General features: G+C 42.0%; 1 protein-coding gene across 3 annotated transcripts; it reads right to left on the bottom strand.

Moving 5' to 3' along the window:
* Positions 1–1,051: 1,051 nt before the first annotated feature.
* LOC132386693 (gastrula zinc finger protein XlCGF26.1-like) lies at positions 1,052–27,498 on the bottom strand. Of its 3 annotated transcripts, none has more exons than XR_009509634.1 (3): positions 26,823–27,181; positions 25,502–25,648; positions 1,052–1,666 (listed from the first exon to the last, which is right to left on the bottom strand). XR_009509634.1 is itself a non-coding variant. In XM_059959043.1 (3 exons), exon 3 carries the CDS (start codon positions 6,373–6,375, stop codon positions 4,675–4,677), a length of 1,701 nt encoding a protein of 566 aa, XP_059815026.1. In that variant the 5' UTR covers positions 6,376–6,775; positions 25,502–25,648; positions 27,364–27,498; the 3' UTR covers positions 3,463–4,674. The 3 variants fall into 3 exon arrangements, 2 of the variants coding, with proteins under 2 accessions (XP_059815026.1, XP_059815027.1); XM_059959043.1 differs by lacking the exons at positions 1,052–1,666; positions 26,823–27,181 and adding exons at positions 3,463–6,775; positions 27,364–27,498; XM_059959044.1 differs by lacking the exon at positions 1,052–1,666 and adding an exon at positions 3,463–6,775 and having other exon boundaries at positions 26,823–27,162.
* Between the last annotated feature and the right edge of the window lie 43 nt (positions 27,499–27,541).

Here is a 27,541-nt window from a genome sequence, read left to right as displayed (position 1 = left end):
TCACCAGCAGGTGGTAAGAGTGGGCTTCATCTCCTCTGTCTCTCTGACCCTCAGCACACATACCCCACAGGGTTGTCACTTTGGCCCTCTCCTTTACTCTCTGTGCACCCATGACTTGTGTTGCCACCCACAGCTCCAATCTGCTAATTAAATTTGCTGAGAATACTACATTGATTGGCCTAAACTCAAATAATATCTTTCAATCGATCAAATGCCCCTGACAAGGTTCAGTCCAAACAAACTTTTCACCCTTCTTCAGGAGATTAGTCAGAGGAAGAGCGAGAGCAGCAAAGTTCTTACAGAACTTACGATAATATCCATCCATTCCCAGAAACCTTCTAAGAGCCTTCTTACCAATCAGAGATATGCTCTTCCCAAGTGTCACTCCCTGTGACTAAGTCATCAATATAGGCATCTGTGTGTTCTAACCCTCGAATTTCAAAATTAATCATTCTCTGGGATGTTCCTAGAGCATTTTTCTTTCCAAAAAGCAAAACATTGTATTCATACAACCTAGATGGTGTCGCAAAGGCAGAAATTTCTCTATGTCTGTCCGTCAATGGAACACACCAATACCCTGTCAACAGATCAATCTTTGTAAGAAATGAGCTATTCCAACTTTATCGATGCAATCATCTATCCTAGCGATAGGATAGGCATCTGTTTTTGTTACTTCATTTACCTTCCCATAATCTGTGCCCCTGAGACCTACTGAATCTGTTTCCACGCTTACAACAATTGCTCAGCCAATTTACATTCTCTACGTTCATGCGATATGGGTGTTGTTTAATCGGTTTGGCTTGACCAATATCTGCATCATGTAATGAGACCGTGGTTTGCTTGCGAACATCGCAAAAGAAATCTTTAAACTTCAGAATTAATTCCTTCAGCTGTTGTTGCTTTGGCTGCAGATGAGCCAACTTGTTATCAATATTTTCTGGAACAACGGAGTTCATTAGCCTAACTGGGACCACGTTTGGCTTGTGAAAAGTCTCAGACGAGTCAATTGTTTCAAGCTCAGTGTTACCAGATTCATATATTTTGACAACAACACTCACAGATGGTGCCTGATTGTCAAAACAAGGCTTTATCATATTTATGTGTGCCAGGTGTGTTAGTTTACGTAGGTTGTGTGTTGTAATAACATAATTCACATCATTAAATTGAGAGACTATTTCATACGGTCTATTGAATTTCACCTGAAGTGGATTCGTCAACATAAGGCAAGCACCTTATCTCACACCTGGTATTTTCTTTCACAACCCTGCTTATCAAACCAACACTTCATTTTGTTTTGAGAAATCTTTAAGTTTTGTCTCGCTAGACCACAGAATTGGTGTAGTTTATTTTTGAAATTTAAAACATAGTCTAACAAGTTAACATGTACATCCCCATCAATCCACCGCTCCTTTTACAAGGTCAAAGGTCACCTCACTCTGCGTCCAAATACGAGTTCAAATGGAGTAAAGCCCAATGATTCCCGAACCGACTCTCTTACTGCGAACAAAAGCAAATGTATTCCTTCATCCTAGTCGTTTCCATTTTCAACACAGTATGTCTTAATCATTGTTTTGTGGGTAGAGTGAAATCTTTCTAAAGCCACTTGTGATTCCGGATGGTATGTAGACGATGTAATTTGTTTTGCTCCCAGTTCATAAACTACCTGCTGGAATAACCCAGATGTAAAATTACTTCCTTGATCAGACTGGATTTCTTGAGGCAAATCAAATAAAGTAAAAAAAAACTCAGTAAGAGCCTTCGACACAGTTTTATCTTTAATATTTCTGAGCAGTATTGTCTCTGGGAATCTGGACGCAGTACACATAATAGTTAGCAGATACTGATGGCCAGCTTTAGTCTTTGGCAATGGGCCAACATAATTCTCTATAACTTTAGAAAAGGGTTCACAGAATGCAGGTATAGACCACAGTGGGGCCACTGGGGTGACCTGATGAGGTTTAGCCAAAACTTGACAAGTGTGACAAATCCCAGCATTAATTTCTGGTTTACCCTGGTCATCCCTGCTACTCTTTTCGAAACTCTTATTCAGGGTAACCATACGCTTATGAGTTGAAGCAAACTGATCTGCTAATCTAGCAGACTCCTGCATAGTGGCAGCATCATTTCCATCTAAATATGTCTTTATGTCATCAGGGACACTCTTATTGAATTCTTCAGTTAAAACCAACTCGTTCAAGCTGTTAAAATCATCATTTACATTTTTATATGTGCACCAGCGGGCAATACACACAAATTACTCATAAGCAAATTTCATATAAGTCTGGTTCACAGGTTTCTTCAAATTTCTAAACTTTTGCCTTTATGCTTCTGGGACCAACTCATAAGCTTTGAGCACAGCCTGCTTCACTAGGTCATAATGTGTGGTGCGTGGCCAGCTGGTTAGGGTGTTGAACTAGTGATCTGAAGGTCATGTTTTCGAGCCTCAGCCGAGGCAGTGTGAGTGTTTTTGAGCAAAGCACTGAACCACACACTGCTCCTGCACGTTTATAGCCCAGTGGCGATGATTGGTGCAGTATAAAAAAAAATCAGCTGCTTCATCAACTGGCAAAGCAGTATAGGCATGCTAAGCCTTTCCCTTTATCACACTTTATGAGACAATTTTCTGTCTGTTTTTCTGCCTCTCTAGCCTCAAACTGCCTCTGCCTTTCTGCAGCCTCCATCTTTAATTTTTCTCACTTGTACTGGAGCTCAAGCTCACGAGGTTCACTTCCAGGAAACACCTCCAACTCCTCCACTTTAAACACACCCTCAGATACATAATGTTCAGCTATCACCCTCTGCATCTGTGCCCTCCTCATTGTCAATTTCACCTTAACAAGTTTTAACCTTTCAGCAATACTCAACAACTCAACCCATCTGGCGTCCTCTAATGCCTCAGAGGTTGGCGCTTCCTGACATCGATCAACATCCATTGCTGCAAATTTCCCAAACAGAAATAAATCAAAAGAGTTTTCCCCAATGAAATTGATAATTAATCAATCCTCAAATTTGATCATAACCCAGATGAGGAGAACCGTAACGCTTCAGAAACGAACCAGCAGCAACAGACTACTACTGGAGTCTGTTTTTGATGTGAAAACCACAATGCTTATTAGTATCCACTTATAATATAGTAACTTAAGCAAGTTAAACGAAAATTAACAGTGTTATGTGTATATATGTGTGTAAATTTAACTCCCAAACTATTGAGCTCAGGGGAAACAAGGCTTGGAGTCCTGAGATTGTAAAGTATGAAAGTTCAGTTTATCCACAAAATAGGTGATGGGAGAGATATTTGTAATTTAGGGTAAATGTCAAGAGAAGGCAGTTATGTCGAACAGCAAGGGAGATGAGGCTGCGTGCAGAGCTATGGTGGAAATCTTTGTCAGATGGTACGAGCAGAATCATCTGCAGCTTAATGTGAAAAAGACTAAGGAGCTGGTGGTGGACCTCCTCGGCTAAGGCACCGGTGACCCCTGTTTCCATCCAAGGCATCAGTGTGGACATGGTGGAGGATTAAAAATATCTGCGGATACGAATTGACAATAAACTGGACTGCTCAGAGAACACTCAGGCTGTTAACAAGAAGGGTCAGAGCCATCTCTATTTCCTGAGGAGACTGAGGTCCTTTGACATCTGCCGGACGATGGTGAGGATGTTCTACGAGGCTGTGGTGACCAGTGCTATCATGTTTGCTGTTGTGTGCTGGGAAAGAAGGTTGAGGGTAGCAGACACCAACAGAATCAACAAACTCATTCGTAAGGGCAGTGATGTTGTGGGGGTGGAACTGGACACTCTGACAGTGATGTCAGAAAAGAGAATGCTGTCCAAGTTGCGTGCCATCTTAGACAATGACTCCCATCCGCTCCATAAAGTACTGGTTAGGCACAGGAATACATTCAGCCAGAGACTCATTCCACCGAGATGTAACACTGAGCATCACAGGAAGGCATTCCTGCCTGTGGCCATCAAACTTTTCAAATCTTCCCTCGGAGTGTCAGACACCCTGAGCCAATATGCTGGTCCTGGACTTATTTCCACTTGCAAAGATTAACTTATTATTATTTAATTATTGATGGTTTCATATTGCTATATTTCTACACTACCTTGGATGGTGCGGCTGTAACGAAACCCAATTTTCCTCAGGATCAATAAAGTACGTCTGTCTGTCTGTCTGTTCTGCAGGTTCCACAGTGTTAAAATGAGAGAACAGTTGCTGTAGATTTTATCCATCATCTTTACAAATCTACATACGAATTATCACCGAATGTGACTTGTCATGAGGGGTATCATCTTCAAATGAATGACCACATCACACACAGGCAAGGGTTAACACATAAGTGGTCTAAACAGGATATCCCAAATCAGATCCACTCCTATGGGTTAAATGAGGTGACAACCACACATTCGATGTACGGCGAATGGATAATTAACCCACCCTTGTGGGCATAGGAATGTTCTAAACAGTGACCTTTGGCCACTATTTCCCTGGTTTCAATCCTTTCATTTTTCATCCGTCTCTGTCTGACTCTGAGTGTCTGTGTCCTCGGTTAAAACGAAACAAGCTGCGAGCGATGTAAACAAGCTGCAAGTCAGACTTCTTAATTTCTCTCTCTTAAAATGACAGTCCACAGCAAACGAAACCTAGGGATTCATAACAACGGCCACTCCCCACTATGAATTGACGTGTTCCAGTAGTTGGGATGACTGAGTGAATCCCTTCCCACACTCTGAGCAGGTGAACGGCCTCTCTCCAGTGTGAACTCGCTGATAACTCAGTAGGGTGGATAGATCAGTGAATCTCTTCCCACAGACTGAGCACGTGAACGGCTTCTCCCCAGTGTGAACTCGATGATGTCTCTGTAGATTGGATAACTGAGTGAATCTCTTCCCACATTCTGAACAGTTAAACGGCTTCTCCCCAGTGTGAATTCGCTGATGCTTCCGTAGGGTGGATGTATCAGTGAATCTCTTCCCACATTCTGAGCAGGTGAACGGCTTCTCCCCAGTGTGAACTCGCTGATGACAAAGTAGGGCGGATGAATCAGTGAATCTCTTCCCACATTCTGAGCAGGTGAACGGCTTCTCCCCAGTGTGAACTCGCTGGTGTCTCTGTAGGTGGGATGACTGAGTGAATCCCTTCCCACAGACTGAGCAGGTGAATGGCTTCTCCCCAGTGTGAACTCGCTGATGATTCCGTAGGGTGGATGAATCAGTGAATCTCTTCCCACATTCTGAGCAGATGAACGGCTTCTCCCCAGTGTGAACTCGCTGATGACTCAGTAGGGTGGATGGATCAGTGAATCGCTTCCCACAGACTGTGCAGATGAACGGCTTCTCCCCAGTATGAACTCGATGATGTCTCTGTAGATTGGATGACTGAGTAAATCCCTTCCCACAGACTGAGCAGGTGAACGGCTTCTCCCCAATGTGAACTTGCTGGTGTGCCAGTAGGTGGGATGACCGAGTGAATCCCTTCCCACACTCTGAGCAGGTGAACGGCCTCTCTCCAGTGTGAACTCGCTGATGCCTCAGTAGGGTGGATAGATCAGTGAATCTCTTCCCACAGACTGAGCATGTGAAAGGCTTCTCCCCAGTGTGAACTCGATGATGTCTCTGTAGATTGAATAACTGAGTGAATCTCTTCCCACATTCTAAGCAGGTAAACGGCTTCTCCCCAGTGTGAACTCGCTGATGCTTCCGTAGGGTGGATGAATCAGTGAATCTCTTCCCACATTCTGAGCAGGTGAACGGTTTCTCCCCAGTGTGAAATCGCTGATGCTTCTGTAGTGCGGATGAATCAGTGAATCTTTTCCCACATTCTGAGCAGGTAAACGGCTTCTCCCCAGTGTGAACTCGCTGGTGTCTCTGTAAGTGGGTTGACTGAGTGAATCCCTTCCCACAGACTGAGCAGGTGAACGGCTTTTCCCCAGTGTGAACTCGCTGATGACTCTGTAGGGTGGATGAATAAGTGAATCTCTTCCCACATTCTGAGCAGGTGAACGGCTTCTCCCCAGTGTGAACTCGCTGATGACTCTGTAGGGTGGATGAATAAGTGAATCTCTTCCCACATTCTGAGCAGGTGAACGGCCCCTCCCCGGTGTAAACTCGCTGATGACTCTGTAGGTGGGATGACTGAGTGAATCTCTTCCCACAGACTGAGCAGCTGAATGGCTTCTCCCCAGTGTGAACTCGCTGATGTACCAGTAAGGTGGATGACTTAGTGAATCCCTTCCCACATTCTGCGCAGGTGAAAGGCCTCTCTCCAGTGTGAACTCGCTGGTGACTCTGTAGGGTGGATGGCTGAGTGAATCCCTTCCCACAGACTGGGCAGGTGAATGGCTTCTCCCCAATGTGAACACGCTGGTGAGCCATTAGGTCAGATGACAGAGTGAATCCTTTCCCAGATGTTCAGCAGATGACCAGCCTCTGCCCAGTGTGAACTGACTGGTGTGTCCACAGGTGGGAAGACCGACTGAACGCCTTCTCACACACAGAACAGGTGAATGGCCTTGCCCAGTGTGAAATTACTGATGTACCTTCAATTGTGATAACCGACTGAATCCATTCCCACTGTCTGAACGGGTGAACAGCCTTTCTCCTGTGTAAAATGACGGGTTGCCAGTTGGTCAAATGACCGAATAAATCTCTCCCCACAGTTGAGCAGGAAGGATGGTCGATTGAATCCCTTGCTCCTTAAATATCTAGACAGAGACAACAAAACTGGTGTGCCGTGTTTGAACTTCCTGGAGACAAATTCCTTCTTGTTTTTAACCTGTAAAAAGATTTACAAAATCCATCAATGGGTGTAGGACAACATTTCAGATGAGATTACTTGAGTTACCAAGGTTTGACCTGGTATCGCACTGTTTCAGTGAGGTTCTACCCAAGTTGGACAGAGAAATCATCTCCTGACTGGGCAGAGTGCTGGTATCTGGAATGACCATCAATTCTTTGATGCTCTTCCTGTTTCTATAAGAATGGGGCATTTCTGTCATCTCCAATTTGTACCTTGGTGGAGTTAGACTCTCTCCATTGGTATTATTCCCTGTTCCTGCTGAGCTGCATGGGTGCCTGGCCCCACAGTAACAAAACCAGTCTCATGCAATTAGTCTTTCTTGATGTGCATCTAGGATTTTCTTTTATGTATTATTAACGTAAAGTGCCACAGTTTTAATGCCATATTAAAAATTCCTGTTGAGGTGAGTGGTTGGTCCGCACAACTGTTAAAAAGACAGAGTGAATTTTTGTAATATTTCACATTCTTGTAGAAAATTACAACACAGAAACAGGCCCTTTGGGCCATCTAGTCTGTGCTAAACTATTTAAACTGCCCACTCCCATACCCCTACCATCCAGGTACCTACATGAACCTCTGAAATGTTGAAATTGAGCTCGCATGCACCACTTGAGCTGGCTGCTCATTCCACACCCCGATGACTGTCTGTGTGAAGAAGTTTCCCCTCATATTCCCCTTAACATTTCACCTTTCACCCTTAACCCATGGCCTCTGGTTGTACTCCCACCCCATCTCAGTGGTAAAAGCCAGCTTGCATTTACACTATCTATGCCCCTCTATCACAATCAAATCTCCCCTCAATCTCCTACAGTCCAAGGAATAAAGTCCTGACCTGTTCAATCTTTCCTTATAACCCAAGTACTCCAGACCTGGCAACATCCTTGTGAATTTTCTCTGAACTCTTTCAAAGTCCTTACATCTTTCCTGTAGGTTGGTGACCAAAACTGTACTCAGTACTCCAAATTAGGCCTCACCAATGTTTTCTACAAGTCAACATAACATTCATCTATTGTTGTCAGTACTTTTGTTCATGAAGGCCATTGGGCTAAAATCTTCCCTTCCATCTCTATCTAACTGTGATACCACTTTCAGTGAATTAAGGACTTTCTTCTACAACAGGTCCCTTTCTTCTACAACACTCCTCCGTGCCCGACCAGTCACTGTGAAAGACCTCCCTCGGTAGGTCAGACCAAAGTGCAACAACTCACACTTGTCTGCATTAAATTCCTTTTTCCATTTCTCAAACCATTTTGCCAGCTGGTCCAGATCGCACTGCAAGTTTAAATGCTTTTTTGGCATTGACTAGATGGGACAAATAGCCTGTTTCTTTACTGAACTTCTCCATGTTTATATGGCAGAGAAGCTGGCCAAACTTGTTTGGAAGGGAAAGGGTAGGAGTGACAATTGAGCAGCAGTGGCTGGAGTTTCTGGAGCAATTTGGGACCTGAGTGATTCCACAGAAGTGGAAGCATCAGAAAGACAGGAGGACAGAACTGTGGCTAAAATGAGAAGCCAGAGCCAACATAAATGTCAAAGAGAGGGCAAACAAAAGAACAAATATTCGGAAGCTTTGAGAAACCAAAAGACAACAAAAAAATTCAGATGAGCTCAGTGCGTGGAATTATGACTTGTAGTCATTAATGGGTCTCGGTAGCACCCAACAGTCTGAGGCATTTAGTGGAATAATATATACGAGGCTTCAATTTCTCTTCAAAACCAAGGTTCCCTGGACCAGTTACCTTTCAACTTTCATTTTGGCAGGCACATACAAACTCTGCATCCTCAAAAATTCACATCTGAAGACCTCCCACTTACAGGTACTCCTTTGCCAGGAAACAACCTGTCCCAAACCACACTTGTCTGATCCTTTCTGATACCATCAAAATTGACCTTTCTCCATTTTAGAATCTCATCCCGTGGTCCAGACCTCTCTTTTTCCATATTTACTTTGAATCTCATGGCATTATGATCACTAATTTCTGTCACCAGCCCTGATCATTTCCTAACAGCTTATTGCACACTTCTACATCAGGAATTCTACGTATTGATTAAGGGCACATATGACAAACTCTACCTCATCTAGTCCTTTACAGTTTAGGAGTCCCAGTCAATATGTGGAAAGTTAAAATCATTTACTGAATCAACCTTTTTGTTTATTGGCATGGTCTGCAATCTCTCTACAAATTTGTTCCTCTAAATCCCTGAGACTGTTGGCTGCAACCAAGTCCCAATATTGGTTACAATATCATAATTCCCTACCTGAGCTCATCTGGCTTTCCTACGATGCTTCTTGCATTGTGATATACACAGCTCAGCACATTCATTGCACCAGGCTCAACCATCTAACTGCTGAATCTATCTATGATCTGAACATCTGACTGGTGTCAAGGAAACAAACCCTCCATCATTGTCACAAAAACAAAGGAGTTGTTTGTGGACGACAGGAAGAATGGAGACAGGATAACCCCTATTGACATCAATGGATCTGGGGTTAAGAAGGTGAACAGCTTTAAGTTCCTCAGCATAAACATCACAAAGCACCTTACATTGTCTGTGCATACCGGCTGTGTTGTGAACAGAGCACAGCAGTACCTCTGTCACCACAGATAGTTGAAAAAGTTGGAGATGGGGACCAAAATTCTGAGGACTTTCTACAGGGAAACAATTGAGAGCACCCTGACTGGCTGCATCTCTGCCTGGTATGGGAATTGTACTTTCCTTAATTGCAGGAAACCTCAGAGAGTGTTGCGGACAGCCCAGCACATCCGTAGTGGTGAACTTTCCACTATTCAGTACCTTTACACAGACAGGTGTATAAAAAGGGCCCAAAGGAAATCAGGGACCAAATTCACCAAAACCACAAACTGTTCTTGCTGCCACCATCCAGGAAACGGTACCACAGCAAAAGGAGCAACAGGCTCCGGGACATCATCTTCCACCAGGTCATCAGACTGATTAATTCATGCTGATACAATTCCATTTCGATGTTATATTGACTGTCCTATGTACAAACTATCTATCATAAATTACCATAAATTGCACATTGCACATTTAGATGGAGACATAACATAAAGATTTCTACTCCTCATGTTTATGAAGTATGTATCTAATAAAGTCAATTCAATTCAATTCACCCTCTCAATTATCTGTTTGGTCATTCTGGCTCCCATTCCCCTTACAGCTTATTTTAACCACATCTCCCGCTTCACCCTCACTAGCACTAGCATGCCTTACCACTTGGATATCAGTCCCCTCTTGTTCTGTTCCCCTAACTAATGAATCCCCTATCACCCCTTTGACTTTTCTCTGTCAGGTAATCCCCTTCACCACCAGTTTCTAAAGTGGTCTACCTTTTGTTGTGTTTGATGGGCACAAGAGTTCTCCGCAATGGCTATTTAACCTCATTCCCCTTCCTGACTCTCTCCCAGTTTCCTGTGTCCTGCTCCTTGGGTGTAACTCACCTCTCTTCATGTCATATCTATCACCCTCTCCAACTCCCAGATGATCCGGAATTCATCCATTTCAGGTTCCATCTCCTTAACGTACAGGGTGCATATCTTGTAGGTGAGGACATCAGGGACACTGGAGGTCTCACCACCTTCCCACCAATGTCCCCTCTAATTTGTAATGACCAGTGTGCACTCAAATCCTGTACCGTGCACTATTTTTAACTCGGTGACATGTGCACAGTAAATTTTATACAGAGAGGTAATTGTTTTCACAGCTAGCAAATCACTGTTGAGAAGTACTTTGATCTCCCCTGGGTTTGATCGAGTTCATCTGCACTCTCACACAACCTATGTAGCAGGCCTGTAACGGGTAATGAAGGATTTTCTCATCAAAGCTTTTGCATATTGCCCATATGTGGTTTGCTTGCTAAATTATGCTTTAAAAAGTCAGATTTGCAAATATTACTCCACTTCTTCCCACTTACAAATTCTCCAGCACCTCTTGCATTGCCACAATACACACAGGTAACACCAGTTTCTATATTGGGCATAAAGATTTCCACTGAACCCTCCTGACGAATTAAGGGTATATAAAAAATTCATTTTGAACCTGTGTAACCTCTGGCTAAAAGAATAATTGGGAGTGAATAGGAATTTTGAACTGGTGAACTCCGTCTTCAGCATTTAGCTAAGACAGACTCATTACCCGTTCTCTGTGGCTTGCAGAGAGACACATTGAGAGCTGATAAGATTATACATTGTATCCTTGTTGTGAGTATCCTTGGAGGAGGACTCACTGATAGGGACAGGAATGAACATCTGTTTGTAATTAAGTCAGGGCCTTGCAAAGGGAATAACTGATAAGGACTGGACAGTCCACTCATCTATAATTAAAACCAAACTCTGTTATCTAAGTAATTAAGTTTTGCATCAACACACTTAGTGTGTGTGCCAGTTCAAATAACATCTTGCAATATTAATGTATGGGATGTACTATTTATAAATATATGGCTGTAACCCAAATCATTCGACTTGTCAGAAGGTGGCAGTGCTCCCCTTTGACAACTGGGTCTCAAAACTCCTGCAGGCATTTGAATGCACAATAAACCATGGCGTCGATAAGAAGCTGGTCTCCTGAGTTTTATTCAGATTCAACTTTAACATTTGGCATCATGAACAGCATCCCAATATAGGTAGTGCCAAGCAGATGGGCTGAGTAAGCAGCTGGACCACTCTGGGGACTGCGGAGACCGAAAGGGAGCCCAATGGGTATTTGTCACTCACCGTTAGTTCCTTTGGACGTACGGTGCCTCACTCAAGGCTGATCACATACCTTGACAGGATCAGGAAAGAATTTGTTGGGAGATTTGTATAAGGTAGGCAAAATTTTACTAAGTGGCCAGGAGGCAGACATGCCAGGTAAATTCATCCATTAAGCAGGAGGTGCCAGCCGGGTACATTTATCTCATTGTTTATTGAGCAGGAGGCTTTGTGCCCAATAAATTACTTAGAGACCACTGGTCAATTGCAGTCGATTGATAAGAGTGGGCCAGCAGCAGCCCGACACAATTTGTATGAGAGTTCTTCAGACAAGGAAAAATATTTGTGAATGTTGAGTGCAGTGCTGAATAAGAAATTGGAGAACAAAATGCGGCCATGGATGGGGGAGGGTGCAGGAGCCTGGGTTACTACCTCATGAGAACAAGCAGTAAATTTGATTTGGATAAAGAACTGAGGAAAGAAGTGGAAATTGTTGAAAAGGGAATGGAAGGAAAAGGCAGTTGTAAAGCAGAACGTTGCTGGCTATGCCACTGGTGGCATAGTGGCTTCAGCGTTGGACTTAGAGGCAAGAGGTCCCGAGTTCGAATCCAGCCGACTCCCTTACACTGTTTCATTTGTGCTGGGTTAGAGCTGGTGAACAAAACAACTCACCCAGCAGAAGGCAATGGCAAACTACTGCTGTAACTTGCCTTGTACATGATTTCCCAACACCACACAGTGGCGTAGAAGGAACTCCTTGGCTAACTGGAATAAATTCCATATGTGACATACCTTTAAAGTGGAACAGTATATTATCAGTAAGTTGGAGGAATAATGCATGTGATAAAGGGATAGAGTAGTGGTCACCAACCATTTTAAGCCCAAGATCCGCTACCTTGGCCTTACTAAAATGCAAGATCGACCCAGATCAATTAGTTACACGCATGCGCAGGAGGGCAGAAAAGACCGGAAATAAAACCCCACAACCTGGAAGTAGAAATAATGTATAAACACTGGGGCACCCGCCCTTTTTTTGCACCACAGACCAGTTTAATATTGACAATATTCTTGCGGACCGGCTGACGGGGGATGGGGTGGGTGGGGGTGTGAACCAGGATAGGGATACAGCGATACTCGAAGCAGGTTCCTTATGTTCAGTCTATTCCGTAATATCGTTTTCGCGCCTCTCGGCACTTAGCTTCTGTCCCGTGCTGCTCACGTTTTCTCCGCTGAAAAAACTCAACGCATTTGCATTTAAGTGCAGGGTGCTTGGACTCGTGGTACCGAAGCAGATTTGAGGGCTTCATTGCCTCATTGGACAGCCTCCTGCCCGCCCTCCGCCAGATGCCTTGGCTTGGTTTGGTTGGTCGTGGGTTGGTTGAGAGGACAATGTCAGGGCCGGAGGTCCCTGTGCTGGGGCCGTGGTAGACACAGTCTGGAGAGAGTGACCGACCGAGCAAGGAGTGTGACAGGGCACGCGCCCGCCCCCCCTTGTAGGACCTATCAGCCGACAAAAGTTTGTTTCATTAGATCACAGCATGGTAGCTGCTCTGATACCTATGAAACGCTGAGCCCGAATTAGGTCGACGGCGAATATTTTAGCACCAGATTCCCCACGAACATTCAGTGTGCTAAACAGGTTTAGAGGCAGCACTCCAGGCCAGTAGTGACGGCACTTCCCACCGGCCGCCCGAGGCCAACTGGTGATCTCTGGCATGAGGGTGTCACTGCGGTTCGGCGACTGATGACCTCGCGTGCACTCAAGTTCAACAGTGGGCTGACAGGGAATGAGGAAAGGTGCGGCTGACTCATGTTGTTTCCTCGCGACCCAGTGGTTGGGGACCACTGAAGTATACTGTGTAGTGCGGGGGAGCTACACGCATGTAGAAAAAATGGAACTAAAACCCCACAACCCGGGAACAATCTCTCAACAGTTTCTTCCTTTCTTCCCTTTTCCCAGGATCTACTGGGGAAATTTCAAAAGCAGACTAGTCGATCACAATCAACAGGTTGGCGACCACTAGGATAGAGGTAAGTACTGCAGAAGGAACACCAAAGTTTGGGAGACGTTACAAACAGAGCATGGATGGATGGATGGGCGCCGAAAATGACAGCAGGAAAAATAACGTAAGCAAACCAAGGCCGGTCTACATAGGAGAGAAAGGCAGGAATGTCAGTCTAAAGTTACAACTGATAGGGAAACATGGAATCCCGAACACCATGTCTGGCATATCGACACTGTATGAGTTTTGTGGCCTGCTAAAGCACTTTCTTAGGAGACCAAGCCTTTAATGATGGGAATCTGCCCCCCCCCCCCCAATTTAATGTCTTACTGCTCCAATGCTTACCAACTAAGTTAGCCAACATCATTAACAAATAATATGGATAGGCCTGACAATGACCAAAATCGAATGCAACGAGCTTTGACATATCATTGGAACTGGGCTTTCGAATGCCTATCAACCCCGAATGGAACTAATATTACAGGTGAATGGAGACTGCCTCTGTCTGTCGATGGAGTAGCACTAATTCTGTGCTGCTCTTAGTTTTCTCTCCCGCTCACAGCTTAAATTTTGAATTTCAAATTTTTAATTGCTGATTCTTGAAGGGGAGTGACATGTCTATGTCTACGAGAAGTGGGAAGAATCTGCATGAACCTACTGACAAAGGTAATGAAAAAGGAAAGACATCGAAGGAAAGATCTGATGAAATGCCATCATGGGCTGAAGATATTGTTCGGACACTGAAATCAATTCAAGATCAGAATAAGGCAATTAAAGATCAACTGGAAAAGAATATAATGAAATGAACTTATTTCTGGGAAAACTTAAAGATATGGAAACTCAAGTTACTAATCATGAAGAGGAATTGAAGTTAACTAAGCAAAAACTGTCTGAAACTATAACCTGTTTGGAAAAAAATCGTTAATAAGATTATTGATTTGCAAACTAGGTCTCGCAGAAACAACATACGAATCATTGGATTGCAGTAAGGAGCTGAAAATGGAGACATAATGGTTTACTTTGGTAAGCTCTTTCATGATCTATTTCTGACTATTTCATCACAGCTGCTTGCTATTGAAAGAGCACACAGGCTGTCCACTTCGAAATTTAAAGACTCAACCAGATCAAGATCTGTTTTGGCTTGTTTTCATCACTTTAAAATAAAAGATCAAATAATGCGACAGGCAAGAAAACAGAGTTTTCAGATTCAGTGAGTCTGAGCTCCGTTTTTACGAAGATTATCCAAAAGAAGTAATGGAACAAAGAGCAAGATTTGCTTTGGTAATGAAACAAGCATATGATAAGAAATGATTTCCCTCTTTGAGTTACCTGACAAGAATGAAAGGTTTTCCTCCTAATTCTTCCCCATGTACTTTCTTTGACCCAAAAGTCGAGCTGGATTTTGTCCAGGCTCTACCTGTCACCACCACTGACGTTACTACTGAATGAACTATCTGAAAAGCTGTTTGTTTATCTGTATATTACTCACACTACGAAAAGAAGATATATGAAGGCTATTTGGATATTTCATTGACAGATTAATAAAAGAAGAAAAGAAAACCTGCTCATCATTACATCCTATTGGATTTTTGTTTGGAAAGAACATTTACGGATCAAGTTTGACTGTTTAAATGGTTAATTACATATTTGACTGAGAAAAGAGGACAATAGGATTTGTTCCTTTTATCTAATATTTGGTTTGATTTTTTTTGTTATTTCTTAAATTACTAACTGGTAGTTTTTTTTTCTACCAACAGGGTTTCTTTTTATATATTTATCTGGGAGGGTTAAGTTACTATGATTTTACTAATTAATATTTCCATCAATTTAGATCAGTTAAGTATACTATTAACTTTTTTAAATCTGTTTTATTATAGCGCCCTATAACTGAATTTAAAGTTTTCTTAGGGATTTAAAGCTAAACTTAAGATGGGGCTGGCTATTCTCTATAAGAGATTATGTTATTTTGGTTCTTTTACTGTTTAACACATGATAGAATGTAAACACTCTCCTTTGTTGAGACTTTACTGTCTTTCTTGCAAGGTCATTTTATTTATTTTATGTACTGGCTGGGGGGAGGCAGAGATGAGAACAACAGAGTGGCCCAAGTCTTTGCATCTATCTTAGTTCACTTGCCTTTTTTTCAGGCTTTTGGGAGGGTGGGTGGGTTTAAAGTTAGGAGTTTTTTTTTCCCCATTGGGTGGTTCCAGAGCATGCGTGTTTTCTATCTGGCTTTATTCTTCATCACTGCCATCTTTGATAATCCTGTATTGGTATGTGTTCTGCACATGTATAAAGTAAATTAGAATAAAATTATAGTATGGCAGTTAAATGGATTCATGTAATCATTTGGAATATACGTGGTTGGAATTATCCTATTAAACAAAAAAGACTTAAAATTATTAATCGGTTCCAAACTGATATAATTTTTGCTCAGGAGACGCATAACAAGGCAGGAGATCAAAATAGATTTCGCTGGTGGAATGGAAAACAGCTCCATGCTACTTCTCAGAGCAAAAGTAAGGGTGCGTCTATCTTTATCAAATCTAATATATTTACTCAAGAGGATAATGGTCCTCATTAGGTCAGATTCTAATGGTAGATTTTTAATTGTTAAAGGAGTGACTTGTAATAGAAAGGTTGTTTTGGTTAATTTGTATGGTCCTAATTTAGATGATCCTGCTTTTTAAAAAAAAAAAAATATCTGCTTTACTGCCAGATTTAAATGAGTATATGTTGTTAGTGGGTGGGGATTTTAACTGTTGCTTAAATCCTATGACTGATAAGAGCTCAACTAATCAATGACTTCCAAATCATTTTGCATCAGTTATTATCTCTTTTTTGACCAAATTTGTGTTGATCGAATTATGGAGGCATTTACACCCTGATAACAGAGAATATTGTTTTTCTTTCCATGTTTATAAAATATATTCAAGGATTGATTATATTATAGTTGATCCCTGTCTTTTGCCTAATGTTAAAAACTGTGACTATGACACTATTGCTATACCTGAACATGCGCCTTTGAGTTTGTCCTTTGAATTTGATGATGACATTTTTGGCCGTCCACCATGGCACATGTCTCAGACTTTATTGCAAAGCTCTGACATTATCAGTTTTATCAAAAGCCAGATTAAAGAATTTTTTACTTTTTAATGATATAAGTGGTATGTCTAAATTAATTATTTTGGATACATTCAAAGCATTTTTAGGTGGTCAGATTATTTCTTATTCAACTAAACTTAAAAAACAGGCTAAAGCAAAATTAGATAAAATTTCAAAACAAATTAAAGATTGAGATAATATCTATGTGACTTCCCCTAATATTGATATTTTAAAAAAGAGTGGAACTTCATTCATAATATAACCTATTATTAACTCATTCAATTGAGGGTTATCTACTTAAGTTAAAGACCCAATTTTATACACTTGGAGATAAAAATAATAAACTACTTGCAACTCAATTAAAATCAGCTGGAGCCGAGAGGCAAATTTTGAAAATTCATAGAAAAGATGGTACCCTGGCTCGGCATTATGAAGAAATTAATACAATTTTTCAAGACTTTTATACTGAACTTTATAAATCTCAATGTCCAGTGGACTCTTCTGAAATGAATGTTGTTGTTTTTTTACAAACAATTGCTTTTCCTAAAATTTCTGTTGAGGATCAAAAAACTCTGGATGCCTAAATTACTGAATCCAGAATTCATAAAGCTATTTTCTCAAGGCAGTCTGGTAAGGCCCCGGAACTTGCCGGTTATCCTGTAGAATTTTATAAAAGATTTGGAAAATTGCTTTCTCCATATATGTTGGAGATGTTTAAAGAATCTTTTCTGAAAAGTGATTTACCCTCTACTTTTTATGAAGCTTCTATTTCTTTAATTCTCAAAAAGAATAAAGATCCTTCTGATTGTGCCTCATACAGACCTATTTCATTATTGAATGTTGATACTAATATTCACTTAAAGATAATGGCCAATCTGTTGGAGAGTATTTTGGGTAAAATCATTTTTAAAGATCAAACAGGCTTTATAAAGGGTCATTATTCTTTCTCAAATATTCGGAGATTATATAACATTATACATTCACCTTCTTCTAAAACTCCACAATGCCTTATATCTTTGGATGCTGAAAAAGTATTTGATTAAATCGAATGGAAATATTTATTTAATACTTTAGAAAAAAATGGTTTTGGTATTAATTTTAATAATTGGATAAAAATGATATATAAAGCTCCTATTGCTGTTGTTATCACTAATAACTGTAGGTCTCCTTTTTTCAGCTATCACGGGGGACAAGCCAAGCTTGTCCATTAAGTCCTTTGTTATGTAAATTAAGATTCGAGCCCCTTGCTATTGCTCTTTGTGAAGCCGAAAATATTCATGGGATTTTTGTGAATGAGACCATGCACAAGATCTCTCTTTACACTGATGATCTATTGGTATAGATATCCAAGCCTGAATAATCTATTCCTGCTTTGCTAAAATTATATGACTAAATCGGAGACCTTTCAGGATACAAAATAAATTTTAGTAGAAGTGAATTACTTCCTTTAAATGAATCTGTCTCTATATATGATAATATTCCTTTTAAAGTTATGGATTCTTTTAGATATTTAGGGGTTATAATTACTAAAAAATATCAGGAACTTTATAAAGCCAATTTTCCTCCTTTAGTTGATTTTTTTAGATTTGTTTTTACAAGACTGTTTAATGTCTTTTTCACAGTTAATGGACAAATATGATATCTCTAATACACATTTTTCAGATATTTACAGGTTGGGAATTTTTTACGTGATTTTTTAACCAATTTACCCCTTGGCCTGCTCTTTAAATTTGGCTTATGCTATTTTTCAGTTTAAACCTTGTCAAAAACAATTAATAGTAATCCTTTATAAACAGTTAATGAATGCTCGCATGTCGCCTAATGATAGGGTTCAACGCACCTGGGAAGTACAACTTCAACATTCACTTTCAGATAATCAGTGGAGTAAAATTTATTATTTAGTCAATAATTCACCTATCTCCACATGCCATATCTAAATTCAGTTTAAGATAGTATACAGGGCCCATATGTCCAAAGATAAATTGGCTCATATTTTTTCTAATATAAGCCCTATTTGTGACAGATGTACTGAAGAAGTAGCTACTCTTATGTTTTGGTCAGGTGCAAGTTTAAACAATTTTTGGAGGGATGTGTTTGGAATATTATCTAAAGTTATAGATGTGGATGTTCAACCTAATCCACTTACAGCAATTTTTGGGATTATTCCAGAAGAAGCACGCAAAATGTCTGCTTCCGCCCAACAAAATTTTTATATTTATTTCAGAATATTCCTGTTTTTGTTTACTAAGAAGTTTTTTTGATCGGATTGGTTCTATTATTCTATCTTTTATTTGGGATAATAAAAGACCAAGAATTGGTAAATGTCATTTGCAAAAGTTGAAAAAGGATGGTGGTCTCACTTTGCCTAATCTATGAATGTATTATTGGGCTGTTAACGCGGTGTATGTCCTTCTGATTACATTGAGTTGATAGGAATGAACAGCCAATATGGGTAGACCAGGAACCGAGAGCTGTGAAACAGTTTTATTTAACTTCGTTATTCGGAGTTACCTATACAATTAGCTAACGTTGCTAATTTAAACCTATATCCTGTGGTTAAGCACTCTTTACAAATTTGGATCCAGTTCCGCAATTTTTTTAATCTTAAAAAGGTTAAACTTTGTAGTATAATTTATCATAATTACTTTTTTAAACCTTCTTGGAGTGTTGCAATTTTTTTTTTACTTTGGAAAAATAAAGGTATTAATTTGTTTTTGGATTTATTTAAAGAAGGCAGATTGAGGTCTTTTGAACAATTTGTCGATAAGTATTCTCTCTTATATTCACATTTTTTACAATATCTTCAAGTTCGACATATTTTACAAAAATATTTAAATAATTTTCCTTACATATTGGAGGCTGATTTGTTAGATACTATTATGAATATGAACCCCTCGTTGAACGGTTCTGTTGGAAGAATTTATAATTTATTATTACAAAGGGATAAGCGTCCTTTACTTCAGATTAAACGGGACTGGGAGAAGGAACTCAATTTCTCTTTTATATGGCAGAATTGGACATGGATTCTGAAGCTGGTTAACTCTTCTTCGATCTGTGCTAGTCATTCACTGATTCAATTTAAAATTGTACATTATTACCATTTGACGAAGGAGAGACTTCCGAAAATATTTCCCAATGTTGACAAGTATTGGGATAGATGTAAAAATGAGATAGCCACACTGACACATGTGTTCTGGTGAAGTTCAATATTAAATCAGTTTTGGAAGTCAGTCTTTTCGACAATTTCTAAAGCACTCAGAATCAACTTACAACCTAATAAATTGACTATGCTTTTTGGAATAATTCCTCAAAATATCCATGGTGTTTGTTACATTGACAGCTAGGAGGGCCACCTTGTTGAAATGGAAGGATATATCAGCTCCTACTTTGTCACAATGGCTCTCTCAGGTGATGCTGTGTCTTGGAGAAAATTAGAAGTCGAACCTTTGTACTTTTATTTGATTTTGAGAACAGATGGGGCTCATCTGTTCATTATTATCATTTCAGTTAACTGATAGATTTCCTCCACGATCTAAATGTAAATTTTTTTGATATATCTTTTCTTTCTTTTTGGCGGTTTGATGTTTATTTTTAGAAGCTTTTTGTATGACGCACGGCTCCGGGGTTGTACCTCCAATGGGTTTCTTTTTTTCCCCCTCACTTTTCTTTCTTTTAATTTACAAAATTTTCAATCCTTAAGATAATTTCCTCTTTTATGAGGCATTGTAAGTGTTGTTACTTCAATGCTCTTGTGCTATTTTTGAATAATAATAATAATAAAAAGATATGAAAAGAATATTAAAGGTGAATATGTTCAGTGGGAAGAAGGATGTGAGCAGGCTATATCTGCGGAACAGAAATGGGAACAACCACCTTCCACAGGACAGGTGGGGACAACAAACCATTTAGAAATTGACAAGCGAGGATGCTTCCTACCGTGAGTACCACACCTCAGGAAGAGCCCAATGTAATATTGACAGTTGCTGCTATTCCAGTTCCGTATATGATTCATATGGGGGCACCTACAACCACTCTCAATCGGGAAATAGTATCGGAAAAGGGATTGCAGTTCTCAGACGCAACATTCACTCTGTCTGGGTTTGAAGGCATGGAATGTACGTATTCACATAACCAGCCACTGGAGGTGGAATTCCACGGGAACCATTGTGAGGTTTCATTTACAGTCAGCACCCCGCAGTCGGGGGTGTAATCCAGCAGGGTGAGACTTGCTCTGTCTGTTGGAAGTCGAGATTCCCTGCACAGGCAATGGTGTCACCCTGTGACAGGTGAACAACTGACAGCTTCCCCAATTTCCGACCCCCCTTGTTGTGGGCACCTAATCTGGACTCCACTGCATTTGAACCCCTTCTGCCAGTGGTCGACCCCTACGTGACTCTGTGCTATGACCCTACGGGGTGCTCAGCTGAGGAAAGCCAATGTTATGCACCCCTCGAGGGACAGAAGTTCCCAGTCATGGTGATTGGAGAGGTTAAAGGAGAAGTGGGCAGTGCATTACTGGCCGAATTTCCGGATTTCCTTTGGCGACAGACAGAACTGCTGGTTCCCCATACCGCTGTTAGTGTTTGCCCTGGGTTCAAGCCAAAGAGCCCAGAGTTCATTGCCTACACCTTGCTGAAACAAGCCTCCAGCACCGAGGGAGACTGGCAAGACCTGGCTGTGGTCCAACTCCGATACTGGAAGGAGTCTGAGGTGAAAACGGGACATCTGGTAAGACATTCTTTTAATATTGACCGATCCCAAGATGCTGTACCACATCTCTGAGCAAATTCAGGCCATGAAGTCGGTCGCACCAACTGTCCCCCTGTCCAGATCACTGTGAAAGAAGGACAGACTCTCCCATCCATTCTGCAATACCCCCTCTAGCCCGTCCGGATCACAGTGAAAGAAGGACAGACTCTCCCATCCATTCCACAATACCCCCTCTAGCCCGAAGCAATTTTATGAGGATGGAAACTCTTTTGTAGATCCAGCAGGTAAACGATATTCTTGCTATGCGATAGTGACAGACAGTGAAATTGTTCAGCAAGCTTCTTTTGAAGCATCTGACTCCGCCCAGAAGGCTGAGCTGTTTGCTCTGACTCGTGCTCTGTTGCTGGGAACGTTTACACAGATTCCCGTTATGCATTTGGGATTGTACATGACTACGGGGCTCTCTGGGAACATTGAGATTCCTGACTTCCTCTGGCCACCCCATTAGTAATGCCACCTTTGTAAACAACTTACACACCGCTGTACAGCTACCTCGAGTTTTGGCTATTATGAAATGTGCAGCCCACACTCGCTTGTCCGACTGTGTCACTAAACACAATGCTCCAGCAGATCAAACAGTGAAAAGTGCGGCACTATCCTCAGTAGTTGTAGCTTCCTCGGGTTCCCCGTCAAGCAACCCTCCATGACTAAAGCAGAATGGGTTTGCCAGACATGTGGGAGGTAAATAATTTTCAGGGGGACGCCTCTGAGGAAGAGCGCAAACTGTGGTCACAGATGGGATGCCAGAAAGACCAAGACCTAGCTTTTTGGATTACCCCAGCGGGACAGGTTTGTGTTCCTACACAGTTTTTACCAATATTGGCTGATTATATACATGATTTACCACCCCTGGGAAAGGAGGGAATGGTTGGTAGCCTGCACCCTGCACAGCGGGTACGAGTCCCTTGACAGGTGGACGTTTTTCTGTCTACAAATTGATTTTATTGAATTACCAATGGCCCACACTCTGTGGTGAAAGTAAACGAAGGGGTATGTAACGAACTAGCTATCAAGCAACAATTCCACTGTGTACACCACCCACGGGCCGCTGGCAGAGTGGAAAGAGCCAAAGACACTCTGAAGAGTAAATCGGCCAAACTAACGGCGGAGGCTGGACTCACTTGGTTGAAGGGCCTACCGTTAGCCCGATTCCACGAGGGTTACCCCATAGGGGAAAGCGGGGTTGTCACCTGTTCAAAACATTCATGGATGGCCCATGAGGATATCCTGGGGACCAAGGCTTTGTGCACCATTGCTCCCAGAAAGCCTACCAGCAAAATTAGATATTGGAAGAGATGGGGAAATAAATATGCCAACTAACCAAAATTTTCCAAGCGTTACATTCACAGGTATGACAGGCTTACAAGGAAGAGAACTACCCAGCAGAGAGGAGTGACTATCCCACCATAGAACCTGGGAATTTATCCTGATCAGGAACTGGGACTGAGGGAAAGTTGGACCTCGGTGGAGAGGACCATATGAAGTGTTACTGACCACTCCGATGACCGTGAAACTGGAGGGGCAATACATTGAAGAGACTGCAAAGATGTTACTGAAGGAACTAAGTAGAAGGACTCTCTCAGACTAAAGGAAATTGTATTGGTTGATAGTGGAGAGTGATGAACCTCTAGGTTTCTTGCCGTGGATTGTCATTTTAAGAGATAGTGCCTGAGTGACGTCAGCCGGCAGCTTTCTGGGGGGGAGAGAGAGAGGGGGGAGAGAGAGAGGGGGGAGAGAGAGAGGGGGGAGAGAGAGAGGGGGGAGAGAGAGAGGGGGGAGAGAGAGAGGGGGGAGAGAGAGAGGGGGGAGAGAGAGAACACGAACGCACGCTGGAACTATTTGACCACGCAGCGTGTTTACACTTCCCAGTTTGTTTCATTGAAGCAAGGATTATTCATCCATTGTATACCGAATGTGGGATTGTCACTTTGTTTGATCCTTTGGAGTGGATCTGTTGGTTTGGGAGTATCCTGTGAGGACCACTCGTGCTAGCCCTTGCCTGGGTGTGGTAATTCACTTGAAGAGGATACCCCTGTGATCAATCACTGCTGGTGATAATTCGTATAATCCAAATGGGGATTTGTTGGAGTATCTCGCGGCTACCACTTTTGTTAACCCTTAGCAGGATTTGGGTGTGTTCTGTGGTAAACACTTGTGAGAAGGGATAATCACTGTCGGTAATACTTTGTGTGTTGGATCTGGATTGGGAGTACCTTGAGGAATCTAGCTGTGCGTTAACCCTTGCTTGGGTGGTCATACCCTTTGAAGACTTATCCCTGTGATAAGCTAATTTTGGTGATATTTTGTATGTGGATTTAGAGCAACGATGGACAAGACCTACAGTGACTGTTATCCTGTTTTACCACCGTGGAATTTGAGGAATTCAATGTAGTTGCCTTCTCTCGACATTCACCTTGGATTAAAAATATCCCTCTCGTCATTTACTCCATGGCTTAACTGAACTTTTATGCTTCACCATCTCAAGACTTTAAGCTTGGTATTCCCTGAGCTCAGTGGTTTGGGAGTTATATTTACACATATGTGTACTCATATCACTTTTAACTTTAGATTATTTTGCTTAAGTTGTTATACAAGTAGATACTAATAAAGACAGCGCTTTTAACATCAAAACTAGACTCCAGGTGTTGTCTACAGCTGCTGGTTCATTTAAACCATTACCGGTGCGTAATAGTGGTGTTAGTGTTTATGTCTTTGAGAGGGCTCACCCCAGCATCCAGTTAAGATTTTTCTGTCTCTGTCACACTTATGCCAAATGGGTAGAACTAGGGGCCCTGACAGACACAGTGTTTTGACAGGTGTATCTCAGGCCCCCACCAAACAGAATTTCCTACACTGGGAAACATGCATCGTGGCTGTACTTGCAGGTGCCCAGCAGCGGAGAGGAATAACTGAAACTGAGCGATCTTTGATGATAGTTTTTCTCTCCTATGGAGTGGCCGGGAATTCACAAGAGACAGTCAATTTGGCTACAGCACTTGAGGAGCTGGCCACAATACTGCAGGGGCCCTAACAGAAACACAGGCCCAAGTAACAGAAATACCCACTGAAATGATTGCAATCCGGCAAACAGTCCTACAGAATCGTACGGCTTTAGATTTTATCCCAGCTGAGAAAGGGGGAACCTGTGCTATTATTGACACAGAATGCTGCACCTTTATCCCTGATGTGTCTAATAACACTACATCTCTCTCCGAGCACACTGCCTAGGAGATTGACAGCATCAAGAAAGTAGGGCAGGATTTACACGGGTTCACGGAAGGGTCGAAATGGTGATCTTCAAAGGCCTGTTTGTAATATGTGGGGCATGATATTGCATTACGTCCTAATAGTTGTACATATCATTGTTATAGTTACTGTTGAATGCAGTTTTTCTCACTGAGAAGTCAAAGCTGTACTTGGTTGCTTTCTCTGTAAAAAAATTACTGTTTTGTTGCTCATGTAATGATCAAAAAGGAGGGAATGATGAAGTATGGTTTAACACTTCATTAAAAAATAGCAGCCTGTTTTTCTGAAAGAAACTGCTGATGATCAATAGATGTACTAAGCCATGCTGAGCCATATTTCTTCTTCAGGGTAGCTAGCTAGGGTTTCAGGATGCTTATCTCCTTGTGTGTTCATGCGCAGAGATAGGACAGCGTTAGTCTGTTCTGCGTGTGTAAGCCATTATGACTATTTTGTAATTTGTCTTTAGGGGCTCCAGCCTGTCATGTAGTAAATAACTTTGGTTCCAGCCTGTCTTGTGTGCGGAGTATCTGGATGGATATATCTGTGGTGAAGGGGAATTGTTAGTCAGTTAGTGGATTGGGTGGGAATTCCTGTTGGAGTGGCTAACTGAGTAAGCCCCGGGTACTTAGAATAAAGAGTTTGTACTAATACAGTCTCTGAGTGACTCTCTCCGGATTTGACTTCCACAGAATGGGATTGGTTTCAAACGGCTGGGCTGCTGGAAGAACAGTACCAGACCTGCAATGATTGCAACTGGGTCTGACAGAGGCATAATTGGTTCTTCAGTCTCACTCCAGCTGTTTCCTACCTTCTCTTGTACAGGTATGTAATGTCTAAAGGACCAGTGTTTTTGAATGAATGAGACTCACACAACTTTCTCCTGACTGAATCACTGGAATCTCCAAGTCAGATGGGTCCTCTCCAGTCGGTGCTCTCAATCCTCGGGCTGGTTCACATGTTGCTGTTCCCTCGTCTTCAGTCGTGGGTTTTCTTCCAATAAATCTCTCACTGCAGGTCTAACGTTAACATGAAAGATAATGAAGCACATTAATAAAAAGCAGAACCAAACATTTCTGCTTAATGTTACTAAGAACAAAACTCACTGAAATTTAAGCGTTGAAGGCAGATATAATGATCTCAGTGAAGAATCTTTTATTGTCCCTCACATGATACAAAAGAATATGGGATAAAAAGGAGCCATCATTCAGTCATGGTAAGACATAAGGTACAGAATTAGGTGATTTGATCCATCTGGTCTGTCCCACCATTTAACCATGGCTGATTTTTATTCCAACACCATATTCCTGCCTTCCTCCTGTAACCCTGAAGCCACTTAGCAATCATGAATATATTAAATTCTGTCATAAATATACCCAAATCGCAGCCTCAACCAACATCTGTGGAAACAAATTCCACACTTCGGACACCTAATGGCAAAAAAAAATTTGCAACTGAATTTTAACGAGAAGCATCTTTATTCTGAGACTGTGCTGTCAGATCACAGACTCTCCGTCTAATGGAAACATCCTCTCCATGTCCACTGTATCCAGGCTGTTCAGCATTCGGTAGATTTACTTAACCAAAGCTCGCCTCCACAAACCCCACCGTCCCTCTGAACTCCATCCAGCACAGGTCCAGAACCATCAAATGCTCCTCATACATAAAGCCGATCATTCCTGAGATTATTCATGTGAACCTCATTAGCAACAACTGTACTGAACACATTTCCAGCAATAACAGACAAACTGGTACCAGGATAATTGATAGGGAAAATTTGTGCTTTCTTTACTGTTCTACTCTCACAGATCGAGTCATTTCCATTTCCAGGTTAAATGTAATAAAAAGAAAGTGGAATTACCAGAAACACTCAGCAGGTAAGGAACAGCTGCGGGGAGGGAAACAAACTTTACAATTCAGGTTAATGACGTTTCGTCAGAATGACTTCAAACATTTAGTTTTTAGTGCAACTTGAGATTCTGCCTGATTTCCACCGAGTGACAAACTGGTGACAGTGAGGGATCCCCTCACACAGTTTGAACACCAGACTCACGGGTCTATTTCTACTGTTGTAAACACGGAAAAGCCGGTCCAGAGACGTCAGAACACACCGCAGCTACTGAATTAATTATACAAAAATGACAAAGATAGAAGAAACAACAAGCACTTTGTTATATATACTTTGATCCTCACCAAATTTTTATCAACACACTATAGAGAATTTCCCATCCGGACACTTCACGCTTTGCATGGTAACTGCGAGGATCTGCACAGTCCTTTGGATCCAGATCAGTCCTCGGTAAAGCAGGCAGTGAAATCAAAGATCCCCACAACCTGGGACGTTCTCCTTTCTCACCCAGCACAGTCCGGGAGAAGACACAACAGCCATAAAGCTCCAGGACAAACGCGAGGAGCCTCTGGAAGCGGGGCGAGTTGGGGAAGTTAATGGGACTCGGTGGGCAAAATCACACCACGTGACCTTGCATCACAAAGCGGAGGGCGGGGCGAATCTGCGGCACACAGTCTCACGTGACCTGTCGGCGGGACTTCCATTTAAATTCTGCAGAAACAGACAGCCTGGGCTCCTGGTTTGGATCGTTCAATGCAGATTTAGTGGAGTTGACACATTTCTGACGAGCCCAGATAGTTGGGAAACAAATGAATTCCTGGCCCTCAGTTCGGGGCTCATGGCCAACATCGGATCTCCCCGCTCGGGATCGGTCTCAATACTCACCGATGGGAAAGTGATATCTTCGGCCCGCAGACAGTGATCCCGACGGAAGAGACGAAAGTCTTTCCCGATCACACAGCCGACCTACTTCAACTCTGAGCGGAGAGGATAACACCGTCCAGCCGGAGACTGTGAACATGCGCGAAGAGATTGTTACATCATCGGGAGGCGGGGCCTCTGA

The sequence above is a fragment of the Hypanus sabinus genome, unplaced genomic scaffold (assembly GCF_030144855.1).
Source record: "Hypanus sabinus isolate sHypSab1 unplaced genomic scaffold, sHypSab1.hap1 scaffold_126, whole genome shotgun sequence".
Taxonomy (NCBI): Eukaryota; Metazoa; Chordata; class Chondrichthyes; order Myliobatiformes; family Dasyatidae; genus Hypanus; species Hypanus sabinus.
This window is presented reverse-complemented; position numbering and strand designations above follow the sequence as displayed.

Coding starts and splice junctions, on each gene's coding strand:
- LOC132386693 (XM_059959043.1), bottom strand. CDS start 6,375: ATGGCTCACCAGCGTGTTCACATTGGGGAGAAGCCATTCACCTGCCCA.